An 18,519-nucleotide genomic window follows, 5' to 3' on the forward strand; every position below is an offset into this window, starting at 1 on the left:
CGTGAACACTAAGAGAAGAAGCAACAGCCTTGTGCTTGCCGCTTACTCTATGGAAGTCGCTGGAAACAGGAAAACCACCAGAGTTGGAAGAGAACAATGTTGTGTCAATAAACACGAAATGAAACAGACGTGAGGCATTAAGCTACAGGCCAGTGAACCTCACTTGCATATCATGCAAGGTGATGTCAAAGATCATGAGAAAGAGACTAGTCTCTTTCATCCGGATAACATGTCAACATTATTTCAGAACTGGGCAAATCCTGCCTCACAAACCTATGAACTTGATCAACCAGGCTGTGATTCATACGTCAGGCTGCAAGCAGCCGCGTCCAACATCGTGGTTGACCAGACCACCAACTGGGAGGCCTAGTCGGAGACTGGGCCACGGGGATGTTGATCCTCGGAATCACCACAAGGTAGCCATGACTGAAGAATATTCTGTCAGTGTGCCCATTGCACCTCTGCTGTCATCGGGGCTATTTTACACATCCTGCCACGCCTACTGGTTTCATGCGAAGATATTTCCATGTGCACACTTGGAACCAGCCCCTCTAATATTTTACATGTAAATTCTCTCGCCTGTGCTCCAGAGAATACAGGATTAACATTTTTAAGCAGTCCCAATAATTTAGACGTTTTATTGAGTAGATTCAGGTAGTAAAAGACCTCTGCACGTTCTCCACGTAAGCAGTTTCTACAGCTTTGAATGGGGCTGTTATTGAGCAGCAATATTCCACCCTAGAGAGCACTATAGTGTCTTTAGAAAGTATTAACATTGGGATGGCATCTGGTTTGAAAGGTTATTATCCAACCAGTCATTTTTTGCCATTGTGACAGCTACTTTATTGTGTTCTTTAAAAGTGAGGTCTTCCAACATTATTACTCGCAAATCATTAATATCGCTTTTTCTTTAAATAATGTGATTTGATTGTATTTTATATGCGTTTTTCCGTTTTTATTTTTCCGTTGTTTCCATAGTACAGTACCTGAAACTTATCCTCATTAAACAGATTACTTTCTGTAGCCTACTGAAATACCTGATTAACATCAGATTGGAGATTTGCTGTCTCTTATATTATCTACTCTCACGAAAATCCTAGTGTCGCCTGCAAAAGATGATACAGTACTATAGTTTGCATCCGTGTCTATGTATGTTATGAGGATGAGCAAAAGTACTGGAGTAAGCACAGTACCTTGAGGGACTGAGTTTTCGACGGTGGATGATCTGGATTTTACTGTCTTGACTAATTACACTCTGCGCTCTGTTAGAAAATTGAAGATACATCTCCCTACTTTGCGAGTAATTCCTTTTGAGCTCATTTTGTGTGCAATAACATCATGGTCACATTTGTCGAAAGCGCAGCACTTCATATTCACTTACAAGTAAAACTTCCAGAGTTTCTCTATACACAGTAATGACATACTCAAACTATTGCATCTGAATCATTAACACTGAAATAAATATATATAAATATATATTATATAATATAATGTCTGTCAACCAACCCTAATCCGCAATATGGAAACACGTCCATATCAAAAATTGACCACTGTAACCGTTTTCTATATTACTGCCAGCAACCACCAGCTACTCTGACATGATATTCACTTTGATATTTTCATTTCTATACTACAGGGAAAAGCCCCTGTAGGGGCTTTTAGTAGACTTTTTTTTAGAATGAATTGTCTTTTTTTATTAGTAGTTTATAGTAGATTGAAAACAGTCTACTAAACACTGTTTTCAAAGATAGTAGTATTTTGTTTCTTTCTGAAGACTCTTTGATTTGGTTAATACTGTTGCTAGACACAGGATTTTGCCATTTGAATATGTGCTTTTATTAATAAGATTGTCAGCTACTTAAAATAACCCTAATGTCTATGTTATCTTCTTTTGTTTATATTATAAATGTATTGATGCAACTGTTTATGCTACTTACAGTTTATTTTTTATTCATAAGTTTCACATACGCCTCAGCTATATTTATTTAGTATTTTACAGCTTGTATAATGGCGTATTGTTTTTATATTATACATCTGCCAATTTGTTTGAATTTTGTCGGGATATCTGAAAAAAGTGGATTAGTTTGACAAAAGCAATAGGCATCTAGCATGAAATTAGAAAACGCAACTCGTACTGATACTGTAAATTTTCTATACTCTTTTGAATGTGATGTTTCCCCAAGAACATCGTCGACGGCATTAGACCTCCAGAAGTGCGAGGAGTTCCCAAGATTAATGTCGTGCGTTCTCTTCATTTCTTACAAAACATGCGATGTAAATGTACAGTAAGCCCCATCAGGAAGGTGTTGTGTAGCAGGAACATTTCCAGTAGTAATAACCTACCAGGAATCAATTCAATTTTAGTTTCTTTCTTTGTTATGCACCCCATACCCATCCCGTGGGCGGTGGTGTAAAGGATTACAGAGGCACATAATCAGTTCAGGAACTGAACCCTCTAGTTTGTTTAGCTAAGCAAATAAAAATCTTTTGACGCTAGTTACACAATTATTAATGTTATATACATGTACACATACTCATACATACATGTACACATATATATATATATATATATATATATATATATATATATATATATATATATATATATATATATATATATATATATATATACATATATACATACACATACATATTCAATCACCTACACAAATACACACGAAGTCAACTCGATTAATCAGCGACAGAAAATTTCGGAACAAATAATTAAGAGAACTGACATATTCAACTGAGGACTTGAGAAACGTAATCTGAAATCACGGGAAGTGAGAATGTCGCTCTCAACACAGTACAAACGTCGCAGTCAATTATAGGTTTTCAGGTACAAGTCCAGAACGGTTATAGTTCACTGTAATTTGTATGTCTACCACACTTGGTTCCCAGAATTGCAAAAATAAGCCTTTTGGCGCAGGTAACTAAATGTCATTGTGCTTCCTGATGTTGGTTCTTCGAAGTTTGCTTCCGCGCGGCAATAATCAATTGCAGATTTACAAATGGTTGAACCGAGGGAGGTATGCACTCGCCTGTGGATGAAAGTTCTAAATTGTTGGTAATGACGTTCAGAAACTCGTGAATATCGGAATGTCTAGGCGAGGCCAGTCACGAACACTGGGTCCCATGTTGGTGTTTTGTGGGAGTAACTTACTGCTTTACCTGCCTGCCCGTGTAATGTGTTTACTGCTTAAGAGGCGAGCATGAGGTAGCAGAGGATAACTACACACACACACACACACACACACACACACACACACACACACACACACACACACAGAGCCGAGGGGGCCTGGTAGCCTGGTGGATAGCGCGCAGGACTCGTAATTCTGTGGCGCAGGTTCGATTCCCGCACGAGGCAGAAATAAATGGGCAAAGTTTCTTTCACCCTGGATGCCCCTATTACCTAGCAGTAAATATGTACCTGGGAGTTAGTCAGCTGTCACGGGCTGCTTCCTGGTGTGTGTGTGTGTGTGTGTGTGTGTGTGTGTGTGTGTGTGTGTGTGTGTGTGTGTGTGTGTGTGTGTGTGTGTGTGTGTGGAGAAAAAAAGGAGTTAGTAAACAGTTGAGAGGCGGGCCAAAAGAGCAAAGCTCAACCCCCGCAAACACATCTAGGTGAATACAACTAGGTGAATACACACACACACGTAAAATTGATAGGGAAGAATTCCTGAGACCTGGAACTTCAAGAACAAGAGGTCATAGATTTAAACTAACGAAACAAACTGCCGGAGAAATATAAGAAAATTCGCTTTTGTAAACAGTGGTAGACGGTTGGAAGAAGTTAGGTGAGAAGGTGGTGGAGGCCAAGACCGTCAGTAGTTTCAAAGCGTTATATGATATAGAGTGCTTGGAAGACAGGACACCACGAGCGTAGCTCTCATCCTGTAACTACACTTAGGTAATTACACGCACACATACACACATAGGATTAATTGAATTATACGATTAGGCAACAAAAATCAGACAAGAAAGAGAGTGGGCAGATTGCATATTTTTGGATTGCCAGAAAGCCTTTCACACAGTGCCACACCAGAGACTAGTGCGAAAGCTGGAGATGCAGGCAGGAGTGAAAGGGAAGGTACTCCATTGGATAAGGGAGTACCTAATTAACAGAAGACAGCGAGTCACTGTGAGGGGTGAGGTCTCAGACTGGCGAGACGTCACCAGTGGAGTCCCACAGGGTTCAGTCCTTGGACCCACACTGTTTCTTATATATGTAAATGATCTTCCAGATGGTATAGAATCATTCCTCTCATTGTTTGCTGTTGATGCAAAAATTATGAGGAGGATTAAGACGGAGGAAGACAGTATGAGACTACAAGATGACCTAGACAGACTGAATGAATGGTCCAACAAATGGCTACTAAAGTTCAACCCGAGTAAATGTAAAGTAATGAAACTAGGCAGTGGAAACTGGAGCCCAGACACAGGATACAGAATGGGAGATGAAGTCCTTCATGAAACGGACAGAGAAAAGGATCTAGGAGTTGATATCACACCAAACCTGTCTCCTGAAGCCCACATTAAAAGAATAACATCTGCGGCGTATGCGAGGCTGGCTAACATCAGAACTGCCTTTAGGAACCTGTGTAAGGAATCATTCAGAACCTTGTATACCACATATATAAGACCAATCTGAACCTTGTATACCACATATATATGAGACCAATCTGAACCTTGTATACCACATATATAAGACCAATCTGAACCTTGTATACCACATATATAAGACCAATCTGAACCTTGTATACCACATATATAAGACCAATCTGAACCTTGTATACCACATATATAAGACTGTACTATATTAGGCCTCAGATATTAGGCTTAGGAAGGTTAGGTTAGGTTAGTTTGGTTTCTCAAAGCAATACAAGTAAAAATTTGTTTTCCGGTTTGTCCAACTCAATAGTTCAGATTTCTATGGTCTAATTTTGTTGTACGTCGGGATGTGTACTATGGTCCTCATCGTTACTATAAGTACTACCAAAACAGGAGGATGGGCTGCTTATACTTGAAAAAATAATGACAGTACATACCACGTAAACTACCACATATTTAATCATGGTAAATTTAAGGACAAGTGGAATGAGTGACAGTGGAAGAAAGAGTTGATAAACAATGAAACGTCACTCTTGGAAGATTTACAAACAACAAAGAACATGACAATAAATTTCATTCTAAATATAATCTATACAGCACTGCACACAGTTAAGATTCTTACCTGCAGGGAAATAACAAGTCAGCTGTCCGAGCCTCCTTTGAAGCCCACAAACACTACAACATATATTGCAATCACAACACCACAACACAAACTATAACAGCAACAATAATCAAGGCAAAGCAACTTTATGCAGGTAATTCACTTGTGACTGTAAACAGCAGCCGAGCCAGCACAATATATCAACATCACAACTCTATAAACTTCATAAATCGAACAAGAGAGAGTAGGGTAGGTAAGACTTACCTGCAAGGAGGGCACCAGTGAGCCGAGAAATAGAGACCGATCACTCTGTCAGGTCCGCAAACATCGTTGAGATCGACCAGACCGTTGTGGCCAAGGACTTTCTCCCCGATGTTCTTGATCAGGGACGGGTGAGCCATCTTGCTCCACTTTTAGGTATCTACTTGTGAAATTTCAAAGAACTTTTCCACATAACAAGATTTTTCTACTTTTGTATATTTTGCAGTTACTTTATATATATTGAACTGAAGCACTATCTTTGTCGCGTGTAGAGACGGCGAAAGGCTTTGTATATGAGGCTTCGTTACGCACTGCTGCACAACGTCGCAAAGAGAACATACAAATCAATCACAGAGTTTCAAAAGAATTTTCCAGGCCGTTCATTCATTGATTTCTTATGTCAGCGCGGGAGGTGGAATACCCGTCCAGGCGGGAGGAGCGAAGACGTGTAGACGTTAAAACTAAAGACAAAATAAACACATACTCTCGTCCTAATATTGTACGTGCTACAAGGTTTTTTTTCAGTTAAATTACCTATGTCCGCAAGTATTAATTTTTCTGGATGATGAATGCAATGAGAATGAGGTTAAAATTAAATTAAATGTTAAAACAATTCATGAACTGAAGCTAAAATATCTGATAGTCTCGTCATAACTTCGTAACTTTGACAACAAAAGTTGTTATGATCGTGTCAAATTTCCGACGATACATCCACAACTGGACAAAAAAAATACAGCGTTTACCATAGACTGTGCTGAGCGCGAGGTATAACATTTGTAAAATAGTTATTATGTCTAGCCTAGCCCACGATTAAAACAGAATTAGTTAGTTTGCTTAGTTAATTTATTATGCACCCCGTACCCATCCTGTGGGCGGTGGTGGAAAGGGTTACAACATGCTGTCTGCATAATGGGCTCGAGATTGAACCTCAAAATGTATTTAGCTAAGCAAGTTACAGTCTTGATGGGTTAGTTAAAAAAAAGGTTATGAATATTGTTACATCAATGGGTTCGAGACCAACCACAAAGTCTCTAAATCAAGCAACTGACATATGTGAAGAACTAGTGTCACAATTGATATGTTTATCCCGCACACCACCTCACATCCACTGGGCAGCGGTGGAAAGGATATAATCGCCTACATTTACTACCTACGCGTTAGCAAACTGGGAATATTTGCCTAAATTTCTGGTAGTAGATCATTTTGAATGAAATATTTACACATGTCTTTAACATTTATAATAGTGTTGTCTCTAAATTCACTATCTTTTTCCGCGCGAATAATTTTGCTACCAGTTTATTTGGTCACGTCTACATCAGCAAGATTTGAAAATTCCCAAAGGCTCTTTTTGCTTAATGGTATGATGATAGATGGAATTACTAGTGTAGATTCCACTGTCTCAGATCTACAAGGATTTAATGAAGTTCTTGGTCCATTATTCTCAGACTGCTTGTTGGCAATCCAAGGTTATAATTATCTTCCTTGAAGGCAGATTCTTTGGCTACCTCATCAGCTCTATCATGCATTCGGAGGCCTACATGAGACGGAATCCATATGAAATGAACTTCTGACACGTGAATATATTGTTAGAAATATTTAAAAAAATATTTGTTATCAAGTTTAAGCCACTATATAGGCTTGCAACTATTGTTACTTATTTTCTCATTACAAATCCCTAGTATTTGCTTTTAACATACATTAAATAAAACCATGTAATTATGCAGAATATACTGTACTTTTGTTCGCCCTCTTTTAAATTAACTGGCGCTCTTATGTCTACTTTTCTAAACGTAAATCAATCATATATTCGCTGTCCGAATCAATTTGGTAAATTGCCAAAGATCTAAAGTTTAGGCGTTGAGCCAAGTCGATTTGTTTAACAAGTACAATTAAGTTTAGCCTCTACTGAAATCATACAATAATCCATTATAGGCTTATTGTGCATGACATTCTAAAAAGAGTAGCGTTAACAAATTAAAACAGATTAAATTAAAATGCACTTGTTAATGAGAGCTGTCAATCACTTCACAAACTCAGCAGGAAGCCGCATCTGTTGACAAATGAAGACGAATACTAATCAAGGTCAAGACGTCAGCACTCCACGCCCAGCCGTCACAAGTGACACAGCTCTGATAAGTAACTCATTATAGCTATTAGTACAACACAAGGTATTGTCGGAATAGGTTGCCAGCGAGGCAGGTGATGGGTGGAGTCCTGTCACGCACACCGCGGCCCCACACACACCTACGCAGCCAGTCCTCAATAATTAAGGTTGGGTATCGAGGAACTACACACACAATGGTGGCAAACTGCCATGAGATATATAGACTACATGCTTCAAGTTTCACGTGTTTTTCTTTTTGAATTATTTAAAGCTTGGCGGTGCCGCACTTGTATTTGCAACGTCAGTGATAATGGATCATGTTTTTATAAGAGCACAGAGAAGATATAAATGCAATTGAATTCATATGCTACAAGCCTGACGGCTGAGTGAACAGCGCTTCGGATTCGTAGTCCTGAGGTTCCGGGTTTGATCCCCAGTGGAAGGCGGAACAAATTGGCAGTTTCTTTCACCCTGATGCCCCTGTTAACTAGGCGTAAATAGGAACCGGGGAGTTAGACAGCTGCTACGGGTTGCTTCCTGGGGGGTGTGAAACAAAAAAGGAGGCCTGGTCGAGAACCGGGCCGCGGGGACGCAAAGCCCCGAAATCATCTCAAGATAACCTCAAGATAGGCCATAAAAAAACTCTAACATTCCGAAATTTCTGCTATGAATTTTGAAGGCTGTATTACATCGTGTTACTAATCATATTGTCTTCACGTTTTGAGCATTAACCAGAAAACTCAATAAAAAATTCATGTTCTATAATTTGCCTAAGTTGTAATTCTTCACAGAAAATATTGATAATGTTTGGTGTTAAGGCCTACCATCTGCCGGGGACATTAGGCTATGGTCTTAACCAACTTAAAAGCTAGCCCGCCAGAATGGCTTTAATCACCAGTGTCTTAAAAGCTGTCTGAAGTCTATCTCAAGGATACACCGCCCTTACATCTCCCGGAATGAGAGCGGTTCATATGCCAACAACTCATACCCAGAAAACCTATGCACATTAATAATATGAAAGTTATATTTAGTATTAATCTCTAGCAATAACTAGAACATTTATGATATATATATATATATATATATATATATATATATATATATATATATATATATATATATATATATATATATATATATATATATATATATATATGAAAATGCTATCTATATTCTTGTATCATTTTCCTACGCCAACAAAATGAATTAAGCATGAAGCCTACTCTTAATTATGACCTGAGTTCTCTTGCTTCTCAGGAATTCTTTTCGGAAAAAATATTAATTTCCTACATGAACAGAAAGACGTGAAATTAAAACGCACGCTTATGTTAAGTTTGGCGATGCTATACAATTTTTTGTTTAGTGGGGAGCGGCTGGATAAATATATTCAAAACCCTCGTATACCAAATATATCAACCGATCCTCCTGTTTAGATGGTACTTTTTGTACGTATGTGGATCATCGTAATACTAGCATTAACCTCAATTTAATAAGACTATCAAAATCCTCAGATTAGGCAAAATTGTAATTAATTTTGTCAATAAAGATGTTAATAATAATAACTTTATTGATGTAATGGACAATTACATTGTAGAATATGGTTCTATTCACCTTGTAGTGCGGAAAAATCAAGTTAATCCCAAACTTAAATATTCCTAGACGTAGTATATGTTGTAGTATAGACGACATATATGTATTATATTAGGCCTCACAGCGTGTATTAGCCTTAGGATGGTTAGGTTAGGTTTTATTAGCAATATAAATACAATTTTTTTCCGGTTTGTCTAAATTCAATAGTACAAAATTCTACTTTATAATTGTCCATTGCGTCAATATATGTACGATGGTCCACATCATTACTATAAATGCTCTCTAAACAGGAGGATGGGCTGAGTATATATTTACACACTTATGTATCATGTATATGCACATTCATATACGAAGCATATACATGGAAATGCAGTTTTTATACTACCCTACGACATACTTCGACTGAGTTCTACTTTATATATTTGGAAGTATCTTACGACCAAATAAAATTAACAATAATAATAATAATAATAATAATAATAATAATAATAGAGACAAATACTTAAAGACCATACATTAATGAGTTATTTACTTGTAAAATGTTTGTCCTGCCTCACGAGTGCTAATTGCGCACGATAAATGGTTGGCAAGTGATTGTTAAACATATTTATGAGATTAAAATCCATAGGATGTTTGTAAAGTGGTTGTGTTCATATAGAAATTTTCTTGGAGCGTATCTTAAGGTTATGTTGAGATGATTACGGGGCTTTAGCGTCCCCGCGGCCCGGTCCTCGACCAGGCCTCCTTTTTGTTACACATCCCTAGGAAGCAGCCCGTAGCAGCTGTTTAACTCGCAGGTACTTATTTACTGCTAGGTAACAGGGGTATCAGTTTGAAAGAAACTTCCGCCTCCACCGGGAACCGAACCCGGAACCTCAGGACTATGAATCCGAAGCGTTGTCCACTCAGCTGTCAGGTCCGTAGAGACAAGAATTGGTTTTTTTTTTTAATCTTTTGTCTTACATCCCTACACTGCTCTTCTATTTTCATCTATACTGTTGCCTGCTATATAAATCCATTTTTCGTGTTTTGTCAAACTTCTGTCGATAACACCCGATAAGTCTGTTGGCTTTGATCTCGACTCGCAATCATCGATCCCGGGTTCGACTCCCAGGAGGGACAGAAATGGTTGGGCACGTTTCCTTTTACCTAATGCGTCTATCCATCTAGCAGTAAATAGGCACTCGGGACTTAAGGCATTGTTGTGAGGTTACATCCTTGGGAGGTGGATATTATTATAAAATAATAAACCCCACTAAACCCCCCACCCTCACACCACCCTCACCTGGTAGAAATAGCATCCACTAAATAGATTAACATGTGTGCTCAGCACCACGCTGCTTAATTACTCCACGATCGTATCATTATTTTTAATAATTTAATCTACCACTTGCGAGGGAAGAAATGCCCTAAGCTACTTTATCCTTATGAGATGTATTTCGTTACCTCAATAAATTTAATTGAACCTGAACCTCCCCACTAACGTTATGTTCGTGTCGTGTCCAACCCACGCTAGGAGTACCTGCTGTACCAAGGTTCCCTGGAGACACCTACCTCAAGGTAAGGTAGGTGTCTCCTGGGAACCTTGGTACAGCAGGTACTCCTATTTGTCACCTTGCCCTCGCCATGATTTTAACTGTTTCATTCTGCTCAAACGAAGTGCATAGTTTTTCTTTTAGTTTTACAAGTAATTATAAAAGAAGGCACCCTTTCACAAGCTACAGCAATAAAATACCAGCATAAGGTAACACCATGAGCGCACGCGCAAGCATTTTCACGAATATATGACATTAAATGCTCATCGACACACATAAGAACGTAAAGTCAATCATAACATATAAATAAACATTTATATATGATTTAATGATGGTACGAGAATGACAAAAGCTGTCGACCCTCACCGCCTCAAGCACACAGTACACGCCTGTCTAACAACCAGCGCACCATTTACACTAGGTACCTTTATTTTGCAAACAACTACTCCCCAAATATGAACACTTAATTTAAAATAAAGCGAACTATATAGGCCTAGTCCATTAAATTGAAAAAAAAATTCAAAGTATCACATATTCGCAACTTTTAACTTAGTCTATAAACCATAAAACAGTATCCTCATTAGTAAACACCTACAATACCTACATAACATGACATATTTAGTTGACCAGACCACACACTAGAAGGAGAAGGGACGACGACGTTTCGGTCCGTCCTGGACCATTTTCAATCGACTTGAGAATGGTCCAGGACGGACCGAAACGTCGTCGTCCCTTCACCTTCTAGTGTGTGGTCTGGTCAACATACTTTAGCCACGTTATTGTGACTCATCGCCTGCATGACATACTTAATATAAAAAAAATAGATCTTTAACTTGGGAACAATACGTAATATATATCAGCCCATCCTTCTGTTTAGATAATAATTATCTTAACGATGTGGACCATCGTACACACATTGACATAATGGACAATTTGAGAGTAGAATTTGGTACAACTGAATTTAGACAAACCGGGAAAGGTTTTGTATTTACGTTGCTAATAAAACCTAACCAAACCATCCTAGGGCTAATACACGCTGTGAGGCCTAATATAATACATATATGTACTACGTTCCTAGGCCTAGGAATATTTAAGTTTGGTTTTTATCTTGAGTTTTTTAAAGATCATAAAGTGAAAAGTACCAAATTCTATTTAATTACGTCATTCTATCTAATTACGTGAATAGTACCAAATTCTATCTAATTAGTTATCTGCATTACGTCAATATATGCACGATGGTCCACATACTTACAAAAATTAATCTAAACAGGAGGATTGGTTGCATATACAGGCCTAGGCTTCTATGAAATACACTGTGGGCAAGGAACCAATGAGCCGTGTTTACTAAACACGTGTATCCCATCACAAAGAAGAAGGGAGAGGGGGGACATGATAGGAACGTATAAGATACTCAGAGGGATTGACAGAGTGGACATAGACGAAATGTTCACACGGAATAGTAACAGAACGAGGGGACATGGATGGAAGCTTGAAACTCAGATGAGTCACAGAGATGTTAGGAAGTTTTCTTTTAGCGTGAGAGTAGTGGGAAAATGAAATGCACTTCAGGAACAGGTTGTGGAAGCAAATACTATTCATAATTTTAAAACCAGGTATGATAGGGAAATGGGACAGGAGTCATTGCTGTAAACAACCGATGCTCGAAAGGCGGGATCCAAGAGTCAATGCTCGATCCTGCAGACACAACTAGGTTAGTACAACTAGGTGAGTACACACCTGAATGAAGTTACTATAACGTGGAATAATACAGAACATAGTTTTTAGAAAAATTGTGGACATACTTAGTGTACCTGTGTAGGATAAGTTGCAATGTAACCAAGATTTATTTATTTATTTATTTTTTTTTAAGATATATACAAGAGTTGTTACATTCTTGTACAGCCACTAGTACGCGTAGCGTTTCAGGCAGGTCCCTGGAATACGATCCCCGCCGCGAAGAATCGCTTTTACAACCAAGTACACATTTTACTGTTGTTGAGTTAAACAGAGGCTACAGTTAAGGATTTGCGCCCAGTAAATCCTCCCCGGCCAGGATATGAACCCATGATAGAGCGCTCGCGGAACGCCAGGCGAGTGTCTTACCACTGCACCACGGGGACTTAAAAAAGATTGATAAATAATAATCAATAACTCGCAGTTACATAGCTTGATCCAGCTCAAGGTTCATGAAATTTTGTCTCGGATATGAATATTTCGCAGCACTAATCATTTCCCAAAACAATGTACACTATATACACCAGCAGACGCACTGACACACACACTACCCCCAGCATCCACTAAATAGATTAACATATGTGCTCAGCACCACGCTGCTTAATAATTCACCATCGTATCATTATTTTTAATCATTTAGATCTTGTATACTGCTGATATTTACAATATAAATGCATTGAGATTATCATCATTTTAAACCAGTAATAGACTTAGGATTAACGCTTCTATGGTGACCGCGCTCAATACGGAATTGATATACTTTTAGCTAACTCACTTCACACACCCGCATCGTCACTGTGGACTCACAGTGATTTAATATCGAATACACACACATATGCAGCGACATAATAGTAGCCTTTATTTACACAGTATAAGTGGCATCCTTCGCACGGTCGCAGTATTGTGTAGGCGGTCCCACCCACGCCACTCGTGGGTGGGGACCAGGAGGGTTCACTCTCCCACCTGTGTAAAAAGTTTGGTTCACACCGCGACCTGGGAGAGTAAGGTTCACACAGCGACCTGGGAGAGTAAGGTTCACACCACGACCTGGGAGAGTATGGTTTACACCACGACCTGGGAGAGTATAAGGTTCACACAGCGACCTGGGAGAGTATAAGGTTCACACAGCGACCTGGGAGAGTAAGGTTCACACCGCGACCTGGGAGAGTATGGTTTACACCACGACCTGGGAGAGTATGGTTTACACCACGACCTGGGAGAGTATGGTTTACACCACGACCTGGGAGAGTATAAGGTTCACACAGCGACCTGGGAGAGTAAGGTTCACACCGCGACCTGGGAGAGTAAGGTTCACACCGCGACCTGGGAGAGTAAGGTTCACACCGCGACCTGGGAGAGTAAGGTTCACACCGCGACCTGGGAGAGTAAGGTTCACACTGCGACCTGGGAGAGTAAGGTTCACACAGCGACCTGGGAGAGTAAGGTTCACGCAGCGACCTGGGAGAGTAAGGTTCACACCGCGACCTGGGAGAGTAAGGTTCACACCGCGACCTGGGAGAGTAAGGTTCACACAGCGACCTGGAAGAGTAAGGTTCACACTGCGACCTGGGAGAGTAAGGTTCACACCGCGACCTGGGAGAGTAAGGTTCACACCGCCAACCCTCCACCCAGCCTGGCTGGCCTCCACCCCCGCACTCAACGTCTCACAACTTCCATTTTAACGTTTACAAACAAGTCTTTTAATAGTTCAACGTTTCTTTGCGGAATTTAACGGTTCTCGGTTATTGATGTAATTGCTAAGACATTCTCTTCTTAATCGCATTGGCGTAAACACCGTAAAACCGGACAAGAGAGCAATTATTACCGCGCGTAAATAAACACGGATCACAGGAAGAGAGCTGACACACCCTCCACGCACGACAGCCAGACTCAGACTGTGGCAGACGACGCACAACACTCCCGCCAAACACGCGGACGAGGAACAGAGCCATCTATGGGCGATCAACTTCACTATTAGTCACTAACCCCGCTACGTGAATTTCATGATTAGATTTTAGTATCTTAAATATTTGATTCAAAAGTAAATGGTTAAAAGGTAGTATCTTTTTGAAAATTATCCAGATTTCAAGAGCTATTTGGAAATAATGAGCTGTTATGATAAAATCACGAGTAATAAAGAATGAAATAATAATTTTCTATTAGAAAAGTTATCTTCTTTCTGTATCTTTGAATTAGAATGTCTGTCAGTTTGATAGTCTGTCTGAAATTAAAGGACAGCTGCTTAACGTTAGGCTCAAGCAACTTTCCATAGTGATTTGTATGGGGCGCCACCTATTCCCCCCCCCCTCTCTCCACACACACGTGGTCAAATAAGAGGCCAAATGAACAACAGGGCAGTTAGAAATAATTTTAGTGTCAGAGTAGTTAAATAGAATGTATTAGGAAGTGATGTGGGGGAGGCAGCCTCCACATACACAGTTTCAAATGTAGACACAATAGAGCCCAATAAGCTCTGGAACTTGTTCACCAATTGATTGACAGTTGAGAGGCGGGATCAAAGGGCCGAAACTCAACCCCCGCAAGTACAATTAAGTAAATACAACCAGGTGAGCACGTACAAAATACTCAGGGGAAATTGAAAAGGGGTAGATTAAAAAAATTTAATTCGGGTGGTACGCGAACAAGGGGACACAGGTGGAAACTGAGTGCCCAAATGAGCCACAGAGACATTAAAAGAACTTTTACAGTGTCAGAGCAGTTAATAAATGGAATGCATTAGGAAGTGATGTGGTGGAGGCTGACTCCATACACAGTTTCAAATGTAGACATATGTAGAGCCCAATAGGCTCAGGAACCTGAACATTAAATGATTGACAGTTGAGAGGCGGGGACCACAGAGCCGAAACTCAACCCCGCAAGCACAATTAGGCGAGTACAGTACTCACACACAGGTCCTCGTAGCCGACCGGACAGCGCTCTGGAATCATAGTCCCAAGGGCTTGAGTTCAATTCCTCGTCGAGGCAAAAACAAATGGGTCAAGTTTCTTTCACCTAATGTTTCTGTTCACCTACGAGTAAGAAGGTACCTAGGAGTTAGGCAGCTACTACAGGCTGCATGCTGGGAATGTAGAAGACATGATAGAGCAAAAATAGGTCGGAAGTCAGTACATTATACAACCGACAATTCTGCCGGCATGAATAGTAACTACACTCTCTGCTCGGTAATTACGACTCTCGCACTGCGCTTCGCGAGCGATTTGGCCTGGATAATATCCCAGCCCGCAGCCCGTCCTCCAAACAAAGACCCAAAAGTGATTCCATGTACCTGCCAAACCCCCTGTTTATGAATGAAAAATGGTTTACACACGATTCGCAACTGATTTCGTTCGAACACTTCCGGAACAAGTGCTTCACTGACGACTTTTGTTCGAACTACAACGCTGTGAATGCTTCACCCACGTACTACAAGTACAAATAATCCCCAACAGAACCTAAACACCTAACCTAACCTAACCTAACCTATGCCTATATATGCACAATATGCTACTATATTATAATATTAATTTGTATATGAGAAAATTCCTGTTTTGAATGAACAGCATGTTAAAATTTAACCCGTTCTCGCATACAAAGATCCAAGCTCGTTAATTCAGCCGCCTAATCCCCTGTTTATGAATGAAAAGCGGTTTACACACGACTCACAACCGATGACGTCCGAACACTTCCGGAACAAGTGCTTACGTCCTCTGTTCGAACAACAATTCTATAAACAGCCCGTCTTCCAAACAAAGATCCAAAAGTGATTCCATGCACCCGCCAAACCCCCTGTTTATGAATGAAATGCGGTTTACACACGACTCATAACTGCTGACATTCGAACATATCCGGAACAAGTGCTTCACTGACGAATTTTGTTCGAATCACAACGCTATAAATGCTTCACCCACGTACTACAAATACAAATAATCGCCAACAGAACCTAAACACCTAACCTAACCTATCCTATGCCTATATATACACAATATGCTAATATATCATAATATTAATTTATACTTGAGAAAATTCCCGTTTTGAGTGAACAGTATGTTAAAATTTATGAATGCGTCTGTGGGGTTGACCGCTGAATGTAATGGACTTGAGTCGAGGACGGGTCGCTATAAATGCTTCACCCATGTTCTTCAAATACAAATAATCGCAAATAAAACCTAATGACCTAACCTAACCTAACCAACGCCTAATTATACAGCGAATTTTTATGTATAATATTAATTTATATATGAGAACAAACTAATTTTCAATACACAGTATGTTAAAATTGATGAATGCGTCTGTGGGGTCGACCGCTGGATGTAATGGACTTGAGTCGAGGACGAGTTGCATATCCTGGCTGGGGAGGATTGACTAGGCGCCTGTCCGTAACTGTACAGCTCTGACCACCCAGCAGTAATTGAATACCTGGTTGCTAAACAACTGGTGGGTCGTATATTCCAAGGAAACTAGTGGGTAAGGCTTACCGTGAAGGAAGGAAGGAACTATCAGGGGGGAAGCGCCAAGCCATTAAGGCTATATAGCACTGGGAAGGGGTCAGGATAAGGATTTGGGATGGGACGGGGAGAAAGAAATGATGCCCAACCACTTGGACGGTCGGGGATTGAACGCCGATCTGCATTTCTCTGCTTACCGTGAGCTATGGACGGGAAAACACCTATCCTGCTCACAGGAGTCTGTTCCTGTACCCACCTGTGTAATTCTCTCTCTCCTCTCTTTTTTTTTTTAACTAAAACTGGGGCTCATTAGAGCTGTCAAGTGAAGTACCAAGTGAAACTACAAGCAAGAGCTGTTATCCTACCTCAGCTCATTTAAAGCCTGTGCCTAGATATTATTGGAGTGGGGGGGGGGAGAATAATCTTTATTTAAATCTAAGTGATAATCATATAAGGAACAGGCTGAGCCTGTAGCCAACTGTGTGATGGGCGCTGTTTGTCGAGCAGTGTCTTCTATGGTGACATCTTGACGTACCTGTCTTGTCCTTACTCTCATGGTGGGTACAGTGTATAGTTCCGTAATTTGAGTATTTATGGTAGGTTGTTCTATTTAACCTATTTAACCACTATTGGTTAAAACAACCAATTTTATATAAAAATAGAACAACCTACCATAAATACTCAAATTACGGAACTATTCACTCTACCCACCATGAGAGTAAGAACAAGACCGGCCAGAATGTCAAGATGCCAACATAGAAGACACTACTCGACAAATAGGCGCCCATTATGTTATTTCTTTATCATTATGTTTTTCTTTACCATTATGTTTACCCAATGTATAACCCCATTGTTTACACCTGACCCCATTGTTCGATCCATTTGTATTCACCTGACCCACTATTAGTATAAAATATAATGTCCTGTACTGTAACATTTACGGGCTCACCATAGCCCATGCTACATGGACATTTCGTTCTGAGTAGCTAAATCTACAACAACAACATACTGTAACATCACTTGAGAATGAACCATATAGGTTCGACACGTGCGATTTTATAATAAGTGTAATACATTCTTCAGTTATTCACTTCTTTTTCTTCACCTTGAAAACGAACATGTCTTTTGGTGAACTCCTCTTCCAGCTTAACCCTGATGCAAGAGCACTAGTAAGAGAGATAGAAGCCCTAAATCAGAAAATAGTTAATAAGGAATATGGTGTCATATTCAATGAGACATGCATATATATATATATATATATATATATATATATATATATATATATATATATATATATATATATATATATATATATATATATATATATATATATATATATATATATATATATATGCGAACAAGCCTGAATGGTCCCCAGGACAATATGCAACTGAAAACTCACACCCCAGAAGTGACTCGAACCCATACTCCCAGAAGCAACGCAACTGGTATGTACAAGACGCCTTAATCCACTTGACCATCACGACCGGACAAAATGAGGTGATAGCCGAGGCTATTTGAACCACCCCACCGCCGGCACTCGGATAGTTATCTTGGGCATAGCATTTTACCAAATCACCTCATTCTTTGGGGCACACGTGAGGAACACAAATGCGAACAAGCCTGAATGGTCCCCAG

General features: G+C 39.8%; 1 protein-coding gene across 1 annotated transcript in view; it reads right to left on the reverse strand.

Annotated features, from left to right (window-relative positions):
• Window positions 1-14,350, reverse strand: part of LOC123760408 (nucleoredoxin) — a 562,715-nt gene extending 548,365 nt beyond the window's left edge. The window contains exons 1-2 of the mRNA XM_045746085.2: window positions 14,262-14,350; window positions 5,477-5,787 (exon numbers count right to left, since the gene is read on the reverse strand). Of these exons, the coding sequence (XP_045602041.1) occupies window positions 5,477-5,613 (137 nt within the window). The 5' untranslated portion in view covers window positions 5,614-5,787; window positions 14,262-14,350. The remainder of the gene's footprint in view (window positions 1-5,476; window positions 5,788-14,261) is intronic.
• Between the last annotated feature and the right edge of the window lie 4,169 nt (window positions 14,351-18,519).

Source organism: Procambarus clarkii, chromosome 39, assembly GCF_040958095.1.
Source record: "Procambarus clarkii isolate CNS0578487 chromosome 39, FALCON_Pclarkii_2.0, whole genome shotgun sequence".
Classification (NCBI taxonomy): Eukaryota; Metazoa; Arthropoda; class Malacostraca; order Decapoda; family Cambaridae; genus Procambarus; species Procambarus clarkii.